The 19,634-nt window shown below is 45.5% G+C and overlaps 3 protein-coding genes across 5 annotated transcripts; 2 read left to right on the top strand and 1 right to left on the bottom strand.

The window, feature by feature from the left end:
• Positions 1-20: 20 nt before the first annotated feature.
• On the bottom strand, positions 21-4,872 carry dcun1d3 (defective in cullin neddylation 1 domain containing 3). Its single transcript, XM_089014829.1, has 6 exons — positions 4,408-4,872; positions 4,275-4,317; positions 3,473-3,553; positions 3,249-3,298; positions 2,478-3,037; positions 21-2,285 (listed from the first exon to the last, which is right to left on the bottom strand). Exons 5-6 carry the CDS (start codon positions 2,918-2,920, stop codon positions 1,751-1,753), a joined length of 978 nt encoding a protein of 325 aa, XP_088870955.1. The 5' UTR covers positions 2,921-3,037; positions 3,249-3,298; positions 3,473-3,553; positions 4,275-4,317; positions 4,408-4,872; the 3' UTR covers positions 21-1,750.
• A 95-nt stretch (positions 4,873-4,967) lies between these two features.
• On the top strand, positions 4,968-6,884 carry lyrm1 (LYR motif containing 1). 3 transcript variants are annotated; one of them, XM_089014833.1, is made up of 5 exons: positions 4,968-5,069; positions 5,620-5,778; positions 5,846-5,906; positions 6,148-6,179; positions 6,265-6,884. In XM_089014833.1, the coding sequence occupies exons 2-5, from the start codon at positions 5,620-5,622 to the stop codon at positions 6,376-6,378; spliced, it is 366 nt and encodes a 121-aa protein (XP_088870959.1). In that variant the 5' UTR covers positions 4,968-5,069; the 3' UTR covers positions 6,379-6,884. The 3 variants fall into 3 exon arrangements, with proteins under 3 accessions (XP_088870959.1, XP_088870956.1, XP_088870958.1); XM_089014830.1 differs by having other exon boundaries at positions 4,981-5,069; positions 5,640-5,778; XM_089014832.1 differs by having other exon boundaries at positions 5,007-5,069; positions 5,588-5,778.
• Positions 6,885-12,411: 5,527 nt separating this feature from the next.
• kcnj12a (potassium inwardly rectifying channel subfamily J member 12a) lies at positions 12,412-18,058 on the top strand. The gene is made up of 2 exons (XM_089015815.1): positions 12,412-12,909; positions 15,032-18,058. Exon 2 carries the CDS (start codon positions 15,178-15,180, stop codon positions 16,498-16,500), a length of 1,323 nt encoding a protein of 440 aa, XP_088871941.1. The 5' UTR covers positions 12,412-12,909; positions 15,032-15,177; the 3' UTR covers positions 16,501-18,058.
• Positions 18,059-19,634: the final 1,576 nt, after the last annotated feature.

Raw genomic sequence — 19,634 nt, forward strand, 5'->3', positions numbered from 1 at the left:
AAACGCACACTTCCGGTGTCAACAGTCAGAAATTGAACACTATTTATTAAGAAATCAATACAATTTATATAAACGAGGGGATAAAGTGAGGTCTGAAATAAAACCGTTGTGGATGTAAACTAAACAGATCAGGTTACTGTCACTCTTTTGCCACAGGATTAATTGCAGACGCTCATTAACGCCAAAGTATGGGAAAGCCATTTTGAGCAAGAATATCCTTGATGTACTAGTTAACTCTGTTCTTACCGCTAAGACAATTCAGCGCACTAGAAGAATGACTTGCCAGCGAAAAAGGCAACTGTATGATGACAATTTGCTATGATAAAATTTTGCAGATGACAAATGCTTGCTACTAATGCGAAAATAGTACTCGTTACCACTCAAATGTCAACTAGTACAATTTTTGCCATTACAGAGACCTGAAGCTGGACAAAGATGTCCACTCAATGCTATTGAACATGTATTTTAAAAACATTACTTGCAAGACAGTGGTCCTACTAGTGCGCCGTATGGTCTGAATGGTGAGGACAAACAGGATACTAGTACATGATCCATAATTCGGCTATCCAGGATATTGAACACACCCGCACAAGGCTTTCCATACCCAAGTCTACTCTGCGATGGGTTTCAATGGAATGAATGCGGCTGACAAGACAGCATTGCAGTTTAGCAACAGCGCAGCATGCCGTAGTTTTGTGCAATAATATAACCGCCACCGGTCAACTTTGCCAAGTTGTGCGTATGTGTACAGGCCGTCAAACCCTGGACGGCCTTGAAGTAAACAATATTCATCTTTCGAAAGCAACGGGGCTCGTTTGGGTTGCGAGTGAAAAGCAGCGTCATTGCGTTTTTTGCACACTTGGCTGCTTCTTGAAAGGAGAAAAACAGATATTTGGGGAGACGCGAGAGGTCGATGGGGAGCACTGCAAACCTCAAACGCACTCGGTTGTTGGGGAAAAACACAAGTATGTTACTTTGGAAGGAAGATTTCCAGCGAATCAAAGTGTCAAAGGAATTTTGTACATATAGAAAATGCCCTTGGAATAGAATTGTACGTTTCTCTTTGCCAAAAGTGGCCAAGGCAAGGCAAGTGCAACTAATCCATCCGCACAGCAACGCAAGACCAAAGCAATTTACAACCATGAGCCCAATCAGCATGACCCTTGCAATTCCAAACACGAGTTGACATTTAGTCCCCGCTTTCCCTTTGTTGTTGTTGTTTTGATGACAGAATAAGTTACCAGATGCAAATGATGACAGTGGTGCCTTGAGATACGAGTTTCGTGCATTGTGTGACCAGGCTCGGAACCCAAAATACTAATCTCTCCTAGGCTCTTCCCAAAATAAAAACATTGTGCATCTAAAGCCCTAAAACCTAGGCCACCAGGATAAACAACATAACTGAGTTTCATTCATGTCTGTCTCAAACAAAATTCTCTGATTGACAGCTTGTATCTCAAGGTGCCACTGTGATGTGTAAAACAAGCAATGGGGTTAATCGTGTTATTTTTCTTTTTGAACAAAGCCAACAACAGATACGGTGGAAGTAAAAATGTCACCAAAACAATGGGAAGGAGAGCAATAACTTAAATAGAAGTGCTTCAAAATGTCAGTTCACAGAGGCCTTTCAAAAACCAACGCAGGAATCCCTTCCCAACAGAATTGCTCCGCTGTATGATAATAGCAACGTTCAGCCGATGGTTTTCAAAAGCAAGGTTCCCCTCCCTTCCTTAGGTGTCGCGTTTGCTGGTCAGTGGCCCCCCCGCGTCTGTGATCCTCTGCCCCCATCCGTTTGGAGCCTGTCCAGGCTCAGGTAACACTCCGTCTGATGGCCGTCGGTCACCGTCGCCCCTCGTTCCTCCTCCTCCCTTTTCCTGCGCTCCAACTCCCACTCGACAAAGGTGTCAAAGAGGCTAGGCCAGGCCTCGTCCTCGCTATAGTTGCTCAGGTCGGGCCCGATGGCCTGCGTGAAGTTCAGGAACATGTTCCACGTGTCCCTAGAGATGCCGCGGATTCCCGGCGGGTTCTCGGCCAGGAAGTCCAGCCAGTGCTCCAGGATAGAGGGCGTGTCCTGGGTGAAGACGAGGCGCCACAGCGCGACGGCGATGTCACGTTGCAGCGAGCGCTGGCCTTCGTCGGCATCCAGGCCGAACTGGAAGGTGAAGCGGTACAGGTCCTTGAAGTTCTCCTCACCCTGGGCCTCCAGCAGCATGCCAGGGAAGCGGGAGCAGATGCCTTCGAGGCTGTCCGCCTGAATGGCCTTGCATCCCTCCACAAACTCTTTCCTGGTCACAACAGACATGGAGGGGGGTGTGGGGGGGGGGTGTTAGTGAGTGACTCAAGCGGAAGGCTATTCTATACAGACGAAGCACACGTTAACATTGGCAGGATGCACTTCCTGTATACGAGTGGGGCCAGCTAGCGTAAAACAAAATGCGAGCAGGCACCAACGACTGCTGCTCAAAGCGCCTCCTCACCTTGTAAACTTGCACATGGTGGCCGCTTGGAACTTCCAGGCGAGAACCAGTACACGAAACTCAGCCGGGTCCACGCATAAGTCGTTGCAGAACCTCTCCATGCCTTCCTCCAAGATGACGTCCTCCTGCTCATCTTTGTAGCAGGAGAACATCTCCTCAATGTGCTTGATGGACACCCCGTCTGCATCCAAGCTGTCCACCTTGCGCGGTTCTCCCATCAAGGCCGAGATGACGGGGATCTCGGCGCAAGCCTCCAGGGCCTTGGTTCCATTGGACAGGTCGCCGCCGGCTTTTCCGCAGGGGGCGCCGGGTTCTTCCTTGTGGCCTCCGCCGCTACCCATGCAGCTGCTTTTCTTGTGGGACTTGGAGCCGGTCTCCTTGTCGCCGCTCTTGCTGCCGAGCGAGGATGTCGGGTTCTTGCACTTGGTGACACACTGGCCCATGTCTTTCTCCCGGCTCGCCCCGTCTGTCGATCCCCCTCCTCCTCCCTTCAGTCCCCGTCCGAACCACCTAGACACCTCGGCTCTGGGCCGTCTCGATGGCTCAACATACCCTCAAGCCTTGAGCAAAAGACAACATATAAAGATTGATGATTAGAGCCTGAAACCGCTTTGGTAGCATGATATCCAGCTGTAATTTTAAACTGAGACTCACGTGTGACTCTTTTTAGTCACTAGACAATACCAAATAACAACAGTTGGTTGATGAAGCATAACCGGGAAAAAATGCTTTGTGAAGCTCTTTCATGCAAAATAAAACGTTGGTCTCTACCTGTGCCAAATTGACCACAATCCAGTTCTTGCACTGCCGGTTGTCAAACCCTTAAATAGAAAAATGAAAACAGCATTCCAATGCATTATGCCTGCGTAAAAACAAACAACAACTCCCATTTGGATGAAACAGCCCAATGCCATATGTCATGGCGGATGGACATGCAAGTGAAAATGCAAACGACTGGTGCATTGTCTTATCCCATATTTCCACTGCGTACTTACATACAATCCGTCTCATCGCATCGGCTGCAAATAAGTCGCTCTCTATGCTTCGCTGTCATTGTGACCTTGATATCGGCGATGCTGAAAAGAAAACATATACAGGTTGCAGGCACTGTTTCAGTAATAATTTACGGATAGCCATGATTTATAAACTATATTAGCCCAAATATTAGAAAGTTTACATTCTGGTCCACACCTGAACGGATCGTGGTGATAAGGGAATCCTGCTCAGCGTGGAAGCAAAGCTGATACACTTGCATTGCTCTGGGCATGTTCAGACATCTCCCCTTGAGTGCACTGATCACCTTTGCGATAAAGGCGTTTTATGTTTTACTAATCATTTTCAAACCACACCGTCAACACATAATGCAGCTACATAAATGTCAACAAGACAACTTCTAATGTTGTCTTGTTGCTATATGTTGCTGTTCTTCCTCAGACGCTGTGGTTACTTAAAATATGCAAACACCCTGTTATGGTGGTCAGGAAAGAACCAAACAGAGATCATTTTTCATTATGCTATTTGAGGCTAAGAATTTTCTTTGGTGTAACTGCATCATGATTTATAGTTATAATCACCCGGAAATTATCTGCCAACAATGAAGTCAGCGTTTCTAGTTTTGCCAGAATGAGAGTAGCAATTTTAGCACTTATCGACAGTAATTCATATCAAAGTACGGAGGTAGCGAAGTTGTAAAACATCAAATCACCGATCGGGGCCCGACCGATATCGCCTCGGTTGACTAAAAGTTAGCTAGCAGCTAAGCTAAGTGTGTCGATTAATAGAGAGTCGCGAACTCACCTTTTTGAAGTCCCGGTGACGTGCAATCAGATACAAATCCCATCTAGTATATATCGGTGATAATAAAATAAGGTTAAATGTTGTCCGTCAAGACCAGAAACGAACTGAACGCCAATTCGTCGCGATCACTCACATTAGCTCGCCCAGCTAGCAAGCAGCCCAAAAGAAAACTTGCAAAATGTAATCGCAGTGGCAGCTCGGGAGGCGAAAAGAAAGAAGAGCGCTTAGCGTTTAAGGCGTGTCATAGTAATTTCACCAAAACTACATTTGACACGTTGAAGCGAGCTTAGAAACTACATTAAAATGCACGCCAGTCTATTTCTTTGTGCTTCCCCCTTTTGGAGGAGCTTCTTTACGGGCATTTTGATGCATCACTTCCTCCCAGTTCCAAACAGCTGATCTTCACTCCACAGCGGCACTGACGATTATCCTTTTGTTCTGTGAAACGACATCGATCGTAAATATGGAATTAATAAAAAACGAATGAATGACATGTTCCGGCGATGTAACGTTCAACAGCTTCTTAAGAGGTTATGTTGTGACATTGCATCTATCAAAATATTTTTGTACAACAAATCGATGAGAAAACGGGCACATATGTAGTTACAATTTCTTAAAATCTTTGGGACCAATTAATTTACAGAAACGCGTTGTTTATCGTTCTCTTTGCTGCTTTTCATATTGTTTAAATCGAAATAATGTGCCCAATGACGTCACTACCATGCGACAATCATTTGAGTCACCCGATTCCGGCAGTTTCATTTTACGGGCACCAGTCGAGCTCACTTTTAAAAGGTAATCCCATCATTTACCGGAGTTTAATTCGGTTTTAAACTGTATTAATTTAATTGTTTGTCCATTGAGGAAATTCGTTCTGCAATCGCCCGAACAAGGCTCTCTTCTCCTGTTGGCATTAAACATTTACCGACTCACGACAGCATAATCAACCAAATATAAATGTAACTTGCATGGGGAACACGAGAACTATGAAATTTTTACGTTTCGAAAAATAAGGGGCACGACGTAACATGTTTCACAACTGTCATTCGCCAGGCATGCCCTTTGCAGTGTTTGAGCGACATCTTTCGTAAATTGTTAGAATTGCGGTCAGTTGTGTTTTACAAATGTTAATTAGACGTTGTTTTCCAAAAAAATCGCACTGTAATATTGTAAACTTTTATTGAGGGAAGACATTTTACATTTTACACGAAAAGCAATGCCAGAAAAATTGTATATACTGAAATGGTGATCACTTATGTGGTGGTAGTGGACAAGGATTGAATTGATCTGTCAGTGTTCGCCTTTTTATGCAGATCCCTGTCACATTTCTCCCATGTAAGTACAGATGACGGCCTCTACTCACAGGACTGTGTTGTCGCTCTACATGAGGGTGTTTCGCATCGCACGAACCTGGCAAGCCCAAAGCGGGGTTGCAAGTGACACGCTGTCCGAGAGAAATTATATTCTTCAGGAGGCACGCACGTTGTTCCGACAGAACCAGAAGGTGGGATCCACCTTTGTGGTGTCGTTGTTTGGGCTCATCACTGATTGCTGTGTTTGCTCCTTTGCAGATGACTGATCAAGAATCAATCAAGAAATGTATTGAAGAATGTGAAGCAAGGATAGAAATTGGTAAAAGAGGCATGTTTTTACTGCCATTGTGTCATCATGTATGCACTTGATACAAGTGAAGCCAAAACATATACAATCAAAAGTTTACCGAAGGTCACGTTATGTTAACGTGTAGAAGTTACAGTGGATTTTACATTGCAATTACCAAATACGTATCTCCTTTTTTGTGTTTAACTTTCGTTGTCTCCTTTTTTGTGTCCGTTCAAGTCTTTCTAAAACTGTTTTTGTCTTTGTCTCATAGGTCTACATTACAGGATCCCATACCCAAGAGCTGTAAGTAAAACCCTTTTTCTCCCTTTCTGCGCTGGAGCACAAAGATGAAAAATGTGATGGATTTTGTTTGGTTTCCTCCTGGCAGACGTACCTGCCGCCACTGGGACTGGCCACTCAGAAAGGGAGGAAGCTGCGATTACAGCAGCGCCTGAGGAAGCAGGCCAAGCCAATTTATTTAGAGTCCCATGAGGAGACCTGACGCTTGAGTCGAGCGAGGGGTGGTGTCGCTAAACCGTTTTGCGGAGATGACGTGTACCCACGGACCATGCTTTAGTCATAATTAAGACACTTCCAGTATACTGTATGTGTTATTATCGTCTCTTAACAGCGCATAAATATACAGTGACATATTTGCAGTGTTTTTGTTATCTGTTATTATTAAAGTGGTGTCAAATTGAATCATTTAAGAGCACGAGAAGGAAGGTAGCCAGCCGGCTGTGGTTCACCAACGGTCTTGAAGGTCAACTTTCAGACTAGATCATATTGTAAACAGGAATCTGACATGTTCAGCCACTAGATGTCATGGAATACCAAACATTCTGCCGGTGAACATGCGTCAGTAGCTACTTCATGTCACCTGGCTGTACACGGGTTGTAGTGTTGCCTGTTAAGAAAATATAGTATGCACTTTGCTATAATCTGCCATTGTTATTTTGTATTCCGACACCACGTGCGGCTAAGAATGACACATTAAAGGCATGGATGAAAACCCTTTTCCGTCCTTGTTTATTTTGTCATTTTCCCATCTCTGGTCATTAGAAAATCTGTCGTAATCTGTCGCATCAATTTTCTTTGCAGATTACATTCTTAGTTGTCCCAACTACACTTAAACTCATCCTTAACCAAATCCAGGACAGTAATCCCTCGTTTTTCACAGTTAATTGGGACCAGGTTTCACTATGGCGGCATAAATAAGTCATACTCTTCATCACAGGTTATTTAGCATGGAGACCATTTGCATCAGCCCCTCATTATCTCCTTGCCTGTTCACAAAGATGACAATACATCCACTCACTGGACAAACATTAGCAAGAGGTGTTACGAAAGAAGCAGAGTGAAATAGGCATCGAGGCCCAACCGTGGTGTTAGGTCACAATGAGCCATCAAATATTGAGCGAGCCCCTTCTTTGTAAACAAGCATATTTTCTGTAAACCCGTTTTTGTGCTTCCGCGAGAGAATGTTTTGCATCGTGGCGTCTATCATTAAATGGTGTCCATGTTTTTGTTTTAAACTACTTTACACACAGGGAAGGATTATGATGGAGGCATTCCTCCAAAAGCGCATTTCAATTAAAGTGATTAAGCACAATCATTTCTTTCACGGCGCTAAGTTGGATGGAAAACTCATTAGAGGGGAGCAGATGAATAATGGAGCAGGGGTGCGTTGGGCTTAGCTTAGTTTACATCTTGGTTGGGCGGCAGGCGCTTTCGGAGAGGAGCACCGCGCGGTGAAAGTGAGGAGCCCTGTTGAAAAGCCTCATCAGGCCAAAATGGAAAATAAAAGGTTAGGCGGTCAGGGCGTGAGCTGAAATTGAGCAACGGCGGTCATCGCGAATGCTTCATGCAATGTGAAAGGCTACAAATGCAACGTAGCACAGAATTAGGAATAGCGAGGTTGTTTTTGCCAATTTCATACCTAATCATATTTTTTTTTCTATGCTAAGAAACCAGAATGAGACAAGGACCCCCCCCCCCCCCCCTCCACCCCCACACAAAAAGCACCACAGTTCCACTCATCCAGCCATGCTTCTTCCCCCGAGATGCCAAGGAGGTGTAAATTAATAATCGCGGGTCGGGAAAGTGTGATCATCTGCACATCTTTTAAATGTGCCTTGTTACGATAGACAAGGCTATAATGTGCCGCTCTAATTTTAGCCAAGGGTCCAAAAAAATGTTTGAAGATTCACTTGGCACTCAAAGGCGGACCTTCTGGGGGGCTTCATTTGCTTCGACTGTCGAAAGCTTCTTCTCACCTGTGGAATCTTCCATTTTCAGATAACACCGAGCGTCATTTTAGCTTCGGTAACAACTGAGCGGCAAAGGAGTCATCGTGGAAGGAAACAACGATGCTAATTCCTTCTTAGCTTTGCAAACTTCAATTTAAAGTCACGGCTTGACTTCTTGGAAGTCACTTTTTCAAGTGGATGGTCGTTGCTCGGGTGAGCAAGTCACTCTCAATAGCGCCTGTCACATCAAATCAGCCTTAAGAGGCATCTGTCTGCGTCCCCAATGGAAGCCACCCTCGCCGGACACAACATTAAGCACACCCGCACACCTTGATTATATCCAATGATGCAGAAACTATTCCCATGGAAGGATTAAAAAAATGGTGGAGGATTTATTACACATTTGCGTATAGAACGAGTGTAGTTGTGCTTGAATGGAGATGACTTAATCACAGGTTGTCCAAGACAATGAGTCAGGCCCGTTCAAGGTTAGCGTTGATCGTGGCTTCTTCCAAATAGTCTCATCTTTAAAGGACAACCGACACCCCGGACAAGTTGCGTCCATAATTTGTAAAATCATTTCAAATGACTTCTACTGATGGCGTTCTTCAGAACTATTTGAATCATATTCATAACTGGGTGAGTAACAAGAAAGCATCTTCTCCCAATCTGAACTCTCTGAAGACATTGTTTTGATTCTGGAGCAAGGCAGTGTGTGACCAATAGTGATGTCACGAACAAGGGGGCGGGGCTTTCTGAATCTGCCCAGTTGCGAGCTCATTTTGTGGCAATTTTGGGACAGTCATTTTTATTGGTGTTTTGCATTTGACAAAAAAAATATCAGCCTGCGTGTTTTGGGTATTTTAGATGCTATCAAACGTTTTTCTGATGTCAGTTAGGAAACAATAAAACGGTGTCTGTTGTCCTTTAATTCCCCGCCGCAAAGTCCACACTGACCACGGCAAAATAGAGGAAGTCCCGCTGCACCTGGGGACTCTCACTCCCTTCACAGCACAGTGGTCACCTCATTGGACAGCCGCACACTCAGCAGCGGCGAGGTCTATAAAAGCACTTTGTCATTCCTTCGGGAGGACGCTTGAGCAAACGCAAAGAGACGCCTTCGTTTTGGACCGAGGAAAAAAAAAAAAGAAAGACATTTGTCTGACACAGTTAAGTGGAATTGGTCGATTGTCTCAGCGGGGGGGCGCGACTTGTGGGGATGCTTGATGGCTCCGAAATGAATCCCCCAAAAAATCCTTGAAGAACTCAGCCGCCATGACTCCTCCAAACTGTTTGACCGGCGTGACTCGGCCCTTTACAAATCATCCCTTGACCGCCGCGCCAATGTGATGGTTCCTGGGCGCCACAATGAATTTTGGGATCTTTCTTTAAACTTTAAACCTTTGGAAGGATTACAAATCAAAAATAAAGGTCAATCTTACCCAAAAAATACAATATTTCGGCCTGTCGGCTTATCTGTTGCATATGACTTTCATTTAAAAACGCCTTTCAAAACTTTCAAGGTCACTTTTCAGTCACAGATTAAGTTTTTCTGCGGGTGAGCAGCGGCAGCCACACGCGCCAGTGTTCATTCAACCCAAATAGCAACTCAAAAAAATAGTAACTGAAATAGATAGAAGCCAGCTGGCTAAATACCGTGTTACCTCAGCTTACGAACTTAATTGGTGTGTGTCAGTTGAAAAGTCAGTCTTCCAAACATTTATTTCCCATCAGAAACCATTAAAATGAGAATAATCCGTTCTCATGTCCCCATAAAACCTAATTTTCAACAAAATAAGCCCTAAAACTACACAAAATATACCTTATTTTATGTATAATAAATGTTTTTTTGTGCACCAACCGAGCCCCGAATGATACGTTTACAGCCAAAACTGCAGTCGTCCCCTTTACTCCAATTCTCTTGTAAACAGGACAGCATCTCATGGCACTCTCGTGAATGGCTTCTTCTCGCTTCCTCCAAAAAAGCCTCAAGCTGAAGCAGAAAGTGGCATTCGACCGACCATATGCTTGCGCAAAATCACCATATGCCCCCACTAGTTAATTCATGCGGTTAAAGGGCCACATTGTTTCATTTTTTGGGTTTTTGAAGCATCTCAACATATCAGCCACACGCCTGAATGTTTTGTCCAGCTCTCGGCATTTCAGTTGGGTGATTCTGTGATGCGTGAACGTCATTGTTTCCGATGAACGGGTGCTCTATGCACTATGTACAGTTTTTTATGAAACATTTTTGCACATTTACAGAAACATCTTAGTCTTCTGACATTTTTACTATGCTTAGAATAGCTTGTTTTTTAATCCTTTCACACCCCCCCCCCATCCCCTTTCAAATTGCTGCTGTGGACTGCAAATGTCCCCATTGTGAGATGATTAAAGGTTTTCTGATTCTGATTTCAGGTGGGACTGAAAAGGAGCCATTTTTCCTCTGCTTTATTATTATTTTAAATATATAATGAGTGATGCCGTCAGGGGGTCAACTGCTGGTAACTATGGGATAAAATTGGGCTGCGCTCAGTGGAATGGACAGATGGAAGACGGGCTCCCGCAGAGTCAAGACCCGTTACAAAAAGCCATTTGCACACAAACACCCCCACCCCAAGAATGAAAGTTTGAGCATCCACACCAACCAGTCGGTGAAACCACGCATGATACAATTCTTTTACGATTCATTACCACGGCGCAGGTATAGTTAGCTAGCTAGCTAGCTAGCTGAATAACTGCACGTTGCAGCAAACGTCCAGTTGGGAGCTCCATTCAACCAGAGTCCCGATTTGAATTTCTTTGTGACCATCAGCCCCTCCTCTCGCCCAATTGGTCTGAAAATAGTCCAAATGTGTGATACCCGTAGCCATGGCAGCGACAGTGATTCCCACTTAGCCATCTCCGTAGGAGGCAAAACCCTCTCATTGAGACGCAGACATGTATATGCGTGCTTGCCACCTGTGAATGTGGCACACTTACATAACAAGGTCCGTCCAGAGTGGGGATAAAGAGGACCTTGTGATCCACTGTTCGCCACGGCAACGGCGTGCAAAGCCCAACCGTCGGGGAAAAAAAAGCTGCACAATGCCGGTTGCCGATGCAGGCCGCCGAGGTGCTTTCAGGGGTCTCTTTGAGCTCCCATTAGTTGATGTCCTCGGGCCCAAAACACAATGGCCGGGTGATGATCACACGCGGGCTATTGCAAATCGGCCCGCACAAGTGTGAAATCAGTGGCAGGGAGAAAAAAAATGGGGCGGGGGTGAAAAGAAACCCGATATTTTGCTCCACTGATGAATCGTTAGTGATTAAGCTGAGGCTGAGCCACCAGAGCTGGATTTAGTAACCTCACACTCAATCCACCATCTCCTTTTCTGACTGTTCTCTCTCTCCCCGTTTGACTGATGACTTGCCCCTTCAAGAGCAAAGGATGTCATACTTTGCTAAGCACTATGCACGGGGGAATTGCTAGACATGATGCGGGCGTTGAGGGAACTTTTGTCATCGGGGTCAAGAAAGTCAGTCCATATTGGAATGCATATACTGTATGATGTGAGACAATCTCTTTTCGTCAATGGATGCAACAGGTTGTTTTGACTTCAAGATGGCGCTGCCAGAGTGGCTGCCTTTACAACAGCTTTTGTATTTTATTTTTCTACTTCTTCCTTTCCTTTTCTTCACTGCCAGACTAATAAAGACTAATAAAGGAGAATCTGAGGCTAATAAAGGCTAATCCAAGGCTAATAAAGGCTAATCCAATCCAATCGAAAACACAATGCGCCTTCACGGTTATATTTTTGTCTTTCTGCAGTGCACCCTGGAGAGCAACGCCGCTCAACCTTTTTGCGCCTCCAGAGCCACAGGTTGCCAACCCTCGCTGTACCCCGAAGCACCACGTGTCCACATTAGCATTCAGCAACTATAACAACTCGTGCTGAACGTGACAGGTGCTTCACCCAAAGCGAGAAGGTGAATAAGCTCTTCTCCGTCTAGGCGTCATAACAGGAGGAGAAGCAGAGCAAATGGCGCTCTTGAGTTGATGCGCCAAGTCTTTGTTTCACGGACCTCCGTTGTCTGAATGATCCATCAAGTTGCTATCCACTGGTAGCGCCATGATGTAGGCAGGGATGATGGGCGAAAAAAAGAGGGGCAGTCAAGTGTGTGTGTGTGTGTGGGGGGGGGGGGGGGGGGTGGTGCAGATAGCGAGAAGGAGAGAGAGGTAGGCTGCAAATGGCAGTTTCTGTGATACTTTGGAGAAGGAGCGAGGGAGGGGGAGCCGAAAGGAGAGTGTGATAGAAAGAGAAAAGAGAGAGAGAGAGCGGAGCTCCAACAAGATCAGATTGCAAAGATTGATGGAGAGACGTGTTCACTTAATAAGCAGTCAGGAACTCCTTGACAGTTTGGAAGGAACTATGAAAGATTGTTTCCATGTCGCAGAAGTTGACTCGAACAAGTCAAGCTTTTGCTGGATTGTTTTGCTTTGCTTCTTTTTTCCATTTTTATAATCGGGATGCAGTTTTTTTGGTTTCTTCCCTTCGCACCCAAGACTGACTGAGTGGATTTTCCTTCTGTCTTGCGAACCAGCGAGGATGAAGACCTGTAAAGGGAGCCCCAGTCTTCCGACGCTGAGGATGATGTGGTGCTTGACTCGTGAATTAGACTGAAGCATAAAGACCAAAGTGCTCAGTTCAGAGATGCCTCAGTTCGGCTGACGCGAACGCTGCAAGTGCAGAGAGATATTTGGCTCCTGGATGCAGCCCGGCAGAAGACAGGTGGAACCACAGGTAAGAATTCCCGACTAACCTACAAGCTATAAAACGCTACATGCAAGAGTTAGATGAAGCCAACTGGAACGCAGACACCAATGACCTTAGCCATTTTCATTCATATTTCGCAACAGTGATCCGAGGCCTCATCTCGATTTCAGAGCTGCCTTGTTGAACCTCGTACATCCTTGCAAAATAGCTAAATTTATTGAGTTTACAAGTAAGACATAAGCTAAAAAAATGAAACCCAGGGTTCCCGGCAGTAAGCATTTTAGGTACTCGTCTATTAGAAGCAATTAAATGGAACAAGTTGTCTAAGACCCGAGATGTGTGTGCGTATTCTTCCACCGCCGCATAAACAAAACCGACATGAATACCGCAAAGCAGCACAGCATGACGGTTTCATGAGCTCATGCCGCTTATCATTTCTGCTTTGACTGCGCCGCTTACTTTTAGTGGCCCGAGTGGGTTTGAAGCCTGGCAACAGGTCATTTCATTTGGCCCGTTCTAGAGTCAATCATCTTAACTCATTCACTGCCATTCCCGAATTTTACTTGCCTTCAGTGTTTAATATCAAAACAAGTTAGAAACATTTTTTGGAACAGTATTAGGAACCTGACAAGTGGTTGCAGGGGTGAGCTGAGTAATCTAATTAAGCCACCTCAACAAATACAGTGAAAATATCAGGGGCCCCAAAATTGAACCCAGTGGAACACCGTATGAATTTATTCAGGAATTTAAAAGAATGACGTGGAGCGCCATTCCCAAATTTGTTCAGGTGTTGTTTTTTTCTTGATTGTGTGCTGATAAAGCGCTGGTCAGACCTCTGGCAATGTTTTTCCCTTCCACAAGGGGGCAGCCTTTGGCTTTTGTCCATCTTATATCTTTGTTACAGCTTCATTTGTTGTCAAAGCTCCAATATCGCTTTCTATAGGGGAAAAAAACCTGGAGGTCACCTGAGAGTCGCGCAATTGCGAAATCCAATGACACCTGAGCTCGGGGCTACTCCTTCAACAATGGCTTCAAGGGGGGTCAGGGGTGGGGGGGAGTGCAAGCTGTCGTGGAGGCTCAGCTCAGTTTCCCCCGCGTGCTCGCCATCACATGGAGTGTCCTCTCCCGCCACGCTTCATTATCCTCCTGATCGTCGCCATTGTTGCGAGCATCCAATTAAGCCTTCTCTTCACTCTAATCAGCGGTCTCGGGCCCCTTCCTGGACGCACGCCCCCCCCAAGGAACAGGCACTCCAAAACACACGCCAGATCTATTGAGCAGTCCTCCTAAAACGAATGAACGCCGTCGGTTCTGCAAACTAGCCAAAATATGATTGATTCGTGCCAAAATATGATGCTAACGATTCTGTAGCGGGATGCCAAACATTTGCATGAGACTCAAATCCAAGTCATGAGTTGAACATCTCCAACTCTGCCGATGCGTTGAGAGCGATGCGGGTGGTCTGGCGCATCAATAGAAGTTCTTCTCAAAGGACCCCTGCGGGGTTTTGACTTGCATTCAAGCGACACGCTGGACACCCGACACCACTCTGCGAAGAGTGATCGCGGAGGACTGCTCAGATGGTGACCACGTCCACGTTGCGATCGTCAGGGTCATCGTCTCACCAAATGGTTTTCGGGAAGAAAAAAAAATAGGTGTAGAAGTACCCCGACACCAACCCTGTTGAGAAACACTTGCGAATGAGGTGATATGGCACCAGATTCAAGCAACGTTGGCCCAGGGTCGGGCGGGCGCTCATGTGGGATTTGGGAGTGTGCATGAGTGAATTGACAAGTCTTCAGGGCCCGCATCAGGCGGGCGCACACTGAGCGGCTGCGGCCAAGCGATAAAAGCTGCCAGTGCCCAGAGGGGACCGCACTCCGGTCCCTCCGAGCCCTTCACCCGAGGCTCAAAATCCAAAATGATGTCCGGGTCATTCCTACACATCGTTAAGGATGTTTTGTTTTTGTTTTTTGGGAGTACATATTGATTTATACAATACTTTAACAACTTCTGAAGCTGTAACAAAACGCCTAACATGGACAACTATCATATACAGGAAATAAAGCCGTCACAAAGATAGTAGAAAGATTTGAAAACAAATAATAAGATCTTGAATTCTCAATGCATTTCGTCCATCTGGTCCTAGGGACCGGATTCAAGCGTAAGGATCCCTCCCGGCTTTGTGTCCAAGGCCTTCTGAGATGCAAGTCTCCAAGTGATCAAGCAGCGAAGGGTCTCCATGAGCCGCCGGGACCGGATGGCCAGCCTTTGCGATGCGGAGGCGGCAGCGGCATGAGCGGGGGCATGATTGAGCGCTACAGCATGGTGCCGTCCGATGAGGAGGGCCTCCGTCTCGCCAGCATGCACGGGATGAACGGCTTTGGCAACGGCAAAATCCACACGCGCCGCAAGCGCCGCAGCCGCTTCGTCCGGAAGAACGGCCAGTGCAACGTGCAGTTTGCCAACATGGACGACAAGTCGCAGCGCTACATGGCCGACATCTTCACCACCTGCGTGGACATTCGCTGGCGGTGGATGCTGGTGCTCTTCACCCTGGCCTTTGTGGTTTCCTGGCTGGCCTTCGGCCTGGCCTTCTGGGTCATAGCCTTGCTGCACGGGGATCTGGACAATCCGGCCGGGGACGACAACTTCACGCCCTGCGTGCTCCAGGTCAACGGATTCGTGGCCGCCTTCCTCTTCTCCATCGAGACGCAGTCCACCATCGGCTACGGCTACCGCTGCGTCACCGAGGAGTGCCCGGTGGCCGTCTTCATGGTGGTCTTCCAGTCCATCGTGGGCTGCGTCATCGACTGCTTCCTGATCGGCGCCATCATGGCCAAGATGGCCAGGCCCAAGAAGCGAGCCCAAACGCTGCTCTTCAGCCACAACGCCGTCGTCGCCGTGCGGGATGGGAAACTGTGCCTGATGTGGCGGGTGGGGAACCTGCGCAAGAGCCACATCGTGGAGGCCCACGTCAGGGCGCAGCTCATCAAGCCTCGGATCACCCACGAAGGGGAGTACATCCCCCTGGACCAAATCGACATCGACGTGGGCTTCGACAAGGGCCTGGATCGCATTTTTTTGGTTTCCCCCATCACCATCCTCCACGAGATCGACGAGGAGAGCCCCCTCTTTGGGATCGGCAAGCAGGACCTAGAGACCTCCGATTTTGAGATCGTGGTGATCTTGGAGGGAATGGTGGAAGCCACGGCCATGACCACGCAGGCGCGGAGTTCCTACTTAGCCTCCGAGATCCTTTGGGGTCACAGATTCGAGCCCGTCGTCTTTGAGGAGAACAACTTTTACAAGGTGGATTACGCTCACTTTCACAAGACCTACGAGGTGCCGTCCACCCCCCGATGCAGTGCCAAGGACATGCTGGAGAACAAGTTCCTTGTTCCCGCTTCCAACTCCTTCTGCTACGAAAATGAGCTGGCTTTCCTCAACCGCGAGGAGGACGAAGCGGAGGAGGAGGCGGTGCGGGACAGCGGAGGCGGAGGCAACGTGGCATTGGCAAACCTCAGTCCGGACCGGAGCAGCCGACACGAGTTTGAACGCTTGCACGCTAGCAGGACGCTGGAGCAAAGGTCTTATCGGAGAGAGTCCGAAATATGAGACCCTCTTCTGTTTCCTTTGTCGGACAATACAGAACGATGCAAAGTGCCATATGAAGCATTGACAAAAAAGGGACAAGATGGAAGTCGAACTTGGCGGGCTCAGACGACGCATCTTAGAAGATCGTGGGAACCAACGGCGACTCAGACGTCGATGGCGACGTCACAAAACTTTATCCCTGGTCACTTTGAGCGTGTTAACAAATCACGATAGCAACGACAAACTGACATCGGTGAATCTACAATGTAAATACGTTTTTCACCTCGTTATGCTATAGTTTGTGTGGTGTCTCGGTTTCTAAAAGCAGCTGTTGTCAAAAGTAGATTACGCCTCGTCAACCCACCCCCCTTTCCCTCTTTTTTCGCAATATCCTTATCATTTGCATAATGTCATAGAGAGAACAGTCAAGGTTTGCGCACTGCTGCACCGAGATGATATGAGCCTTAAAAAAAGATCGCAACATTCCCAGTTGTGAGAAGGCAACTTTCATTACATGCACTGTAGAACTATTTTAAAAAAATTCTAATGCAATGAAAGTCGCCGGGGATTGTGGGTATGGTAACCTTTAACCCCAAATAAGCACCTTAATGTGTACCAGTGTATAATACACTGAACAAAATAAAATCAGACTTTTTTTTTGTGTTTTTTTCAGTTTGATTTTGAACAGCTAAAAGTAAAACAAATAAACAGCCATTTTCCCCCATGAATCTATGCATATTTTTCAAAATGTAGAGAGACAGGTACAGTATATGGTCTGAAATTATTCGGTAAATAGCTCCAATTGTTGACTTTTCAATGTCACAGTATCACATTTGATCAATTGGCGAACGCAAGAAATCTATTGGACCGAAGCGCCCATGAGAAGCAATAAAAAAATAGCACAATACAGTTCTCAAGAAAAGATGACAGGTTTACAAACACTTGAAATGCAATACGCTGCCACATAGGCATGAAAAAATAATCACACTGGATGAAATAAGCTATATAGAAAGAAACCCCGTCAGCAAAATAACAGCAGACATTTTTCCACGTGCACACTCATGTTATTTCGAGGTATGGAGTATGATACAGAGAGTATTTTGAGGGGGGGGGGGACAAGCAACCATTGCCTTCTGGGAAGGATTTACATGCTGATGTGTCTCCACAACTGATCACATTTATTGACTGTTTTAGGCAAAGTGTCACAAAAGGTTATTTGCTGCATTTAATTCCGTCACTTTACATAACCTTACCTTCACGTTTATGATCAGATGTTCCCCATGTGTGCCCCTTAAATCATCTCCAGTGTAAAAATAAAGTAAGGCTAAATATTTTTGATACACCAAATTATTTATGATAAAACGCCGTTCCCTATTTTATCGGAATTCACGAACGATTCACTGTTAAGAGGACAAATGAGGAATCCATGTTGAAGTTCCCTTTCGCACATGTTAGAGTGATATTTCTCTTCAAGGGATGATTGGAAAATAACGTCGACCTCTGTAGAAGTCTTCCTCAATGCCCAGTAAATTGTCTAAGTGGCATTTTCATTTTCATTCATTCACAAAAGTCATTCAAATAAAACAAAGCCAAAAAAAAAAAACACGGTTTGCTGTTTGTTTGTTTCTTTTGTTGACTGCGAGTTCCCAGCCCAACTACTAATTAGTGGTTAAATGGTTGCTAAGGTAATACATCACCATGAAGGGTGCCTTAAGTAGAGAGCAAGATTCATGTCACCGCAGCCAAATGATTCCACCGTCTAGGCCCAATTATTCAAGAAGGTTCATTCATTAATCACGATGATAGACAAGCCATCCGCGAAAGATGAACTGGACAAGAGGATTCGATCAGATCAATGGTTGACTCTGGATAGACTCTGGATGGAAACACTAACGGCCAGTTGCGTTATGTAACCCTTCAGGATAGCGATGGCAAAAGCAGCTTCTTTTTGGATTTATGGCGTTTATGAGCATTAGCCCAAAAGATTTCCAGATCAAGAAAACTCGGCTTTGAAAATGAGCCGACTTTTAATCGCCGCCGCGTGATACGGTGGCGCTGCTTGAGCATCACAGTAGGATTAGACACCGACAATCAAGGGCGTGTTGAGATCAACTATCCACAAACTGAGATCCGTGTGGATAACACAGAATGTTATTTCTTGTTCTGCCGTGGCTTTTCACAGATGTTCTGAATATTAGAAACGCAGGGGTTGGGCCGTACGCTCGTAGTTACATCTCGTTCTCTCTTTTTGTTCTGTGACCTTTGCTGCACCATCGCCTATGTTACTAGAAATGCTCAGTTTCTGGCAATTTTTTTTATGTTAATGTTAATTATGCAACAGAGAAATTTGGAACCACAATCTCACGGGAACGTCCCTTCTGCGATTGCCAGAAAACAGCCAGCTGTGATCTGCACATACAGACATACCCACAGTGTACTTCTAATACTAGGGGGGGGGGGGCAAAAACAAGAACACCTAGCAAAAAGGAGCCAGCAAAATAAAATAAAAGGAAAAAAAGAAAAAATACACAAATAAATAAATACAGTAAAGTCTCGTTATATCGATATTCAAGGGAGTCCGAATAAATATCGATATAACCGGGACTATCGATATATCCGACCCTGTTTGCATGTAATTTTCTCCGTGCGTGCATAGAAATAGTATCGATATAACCGGGGCTATCGATATATCCGATATCGATATAACGAGACTTTACTGTAAATACATAAATAAATAAATACATAACTAAATAAATAAATACATAAATGATATCATGACCCCCAAGGTGGATATGTGTGCAGTAGTTACACAAAAATGTATCATTTCTCTTTTAAAAGCATAATTATGTCTAACAAGAAGCATTCTTCATTGCAATAGAATTAATTTATCATTGCAAGCATCATGAACCCATCACTAATAATAGCATGCGAATGTATGACAACTAAAAATAATCAATTAGTTGTTTATTTGCTCATATGGTCACGGACAATTTTCCTATTGGGCGTTATTTAGGGGGTTCATGTTGTATTTGCAAACATAGTTATACGCAGGGTCTTGAAAGACTTTACTAGAGATTTAGAAGAGAGGTTTGTGTAGACAAAATGTAATCAGAAATAGTCCTTCAATACCCATTTAAAGACAACATTGTCATCTC

This window comes from Hippocampus bargibanti, linkage group LG15, assembly GCF_051943395.1.
Source record: "Hippocampus bargibanti isolate YZ-2025 linkage group LG15, ASM5194339v1, whole genome shotgun sequence".
Taxonomy (NCBI): domain Eukaryota; kingdom Metazoa; phylum Chordata; class Actinopteri; order Syngnathiformes; family Syngnathidae; genus Hippocampus; species Hippocampus bargibanti.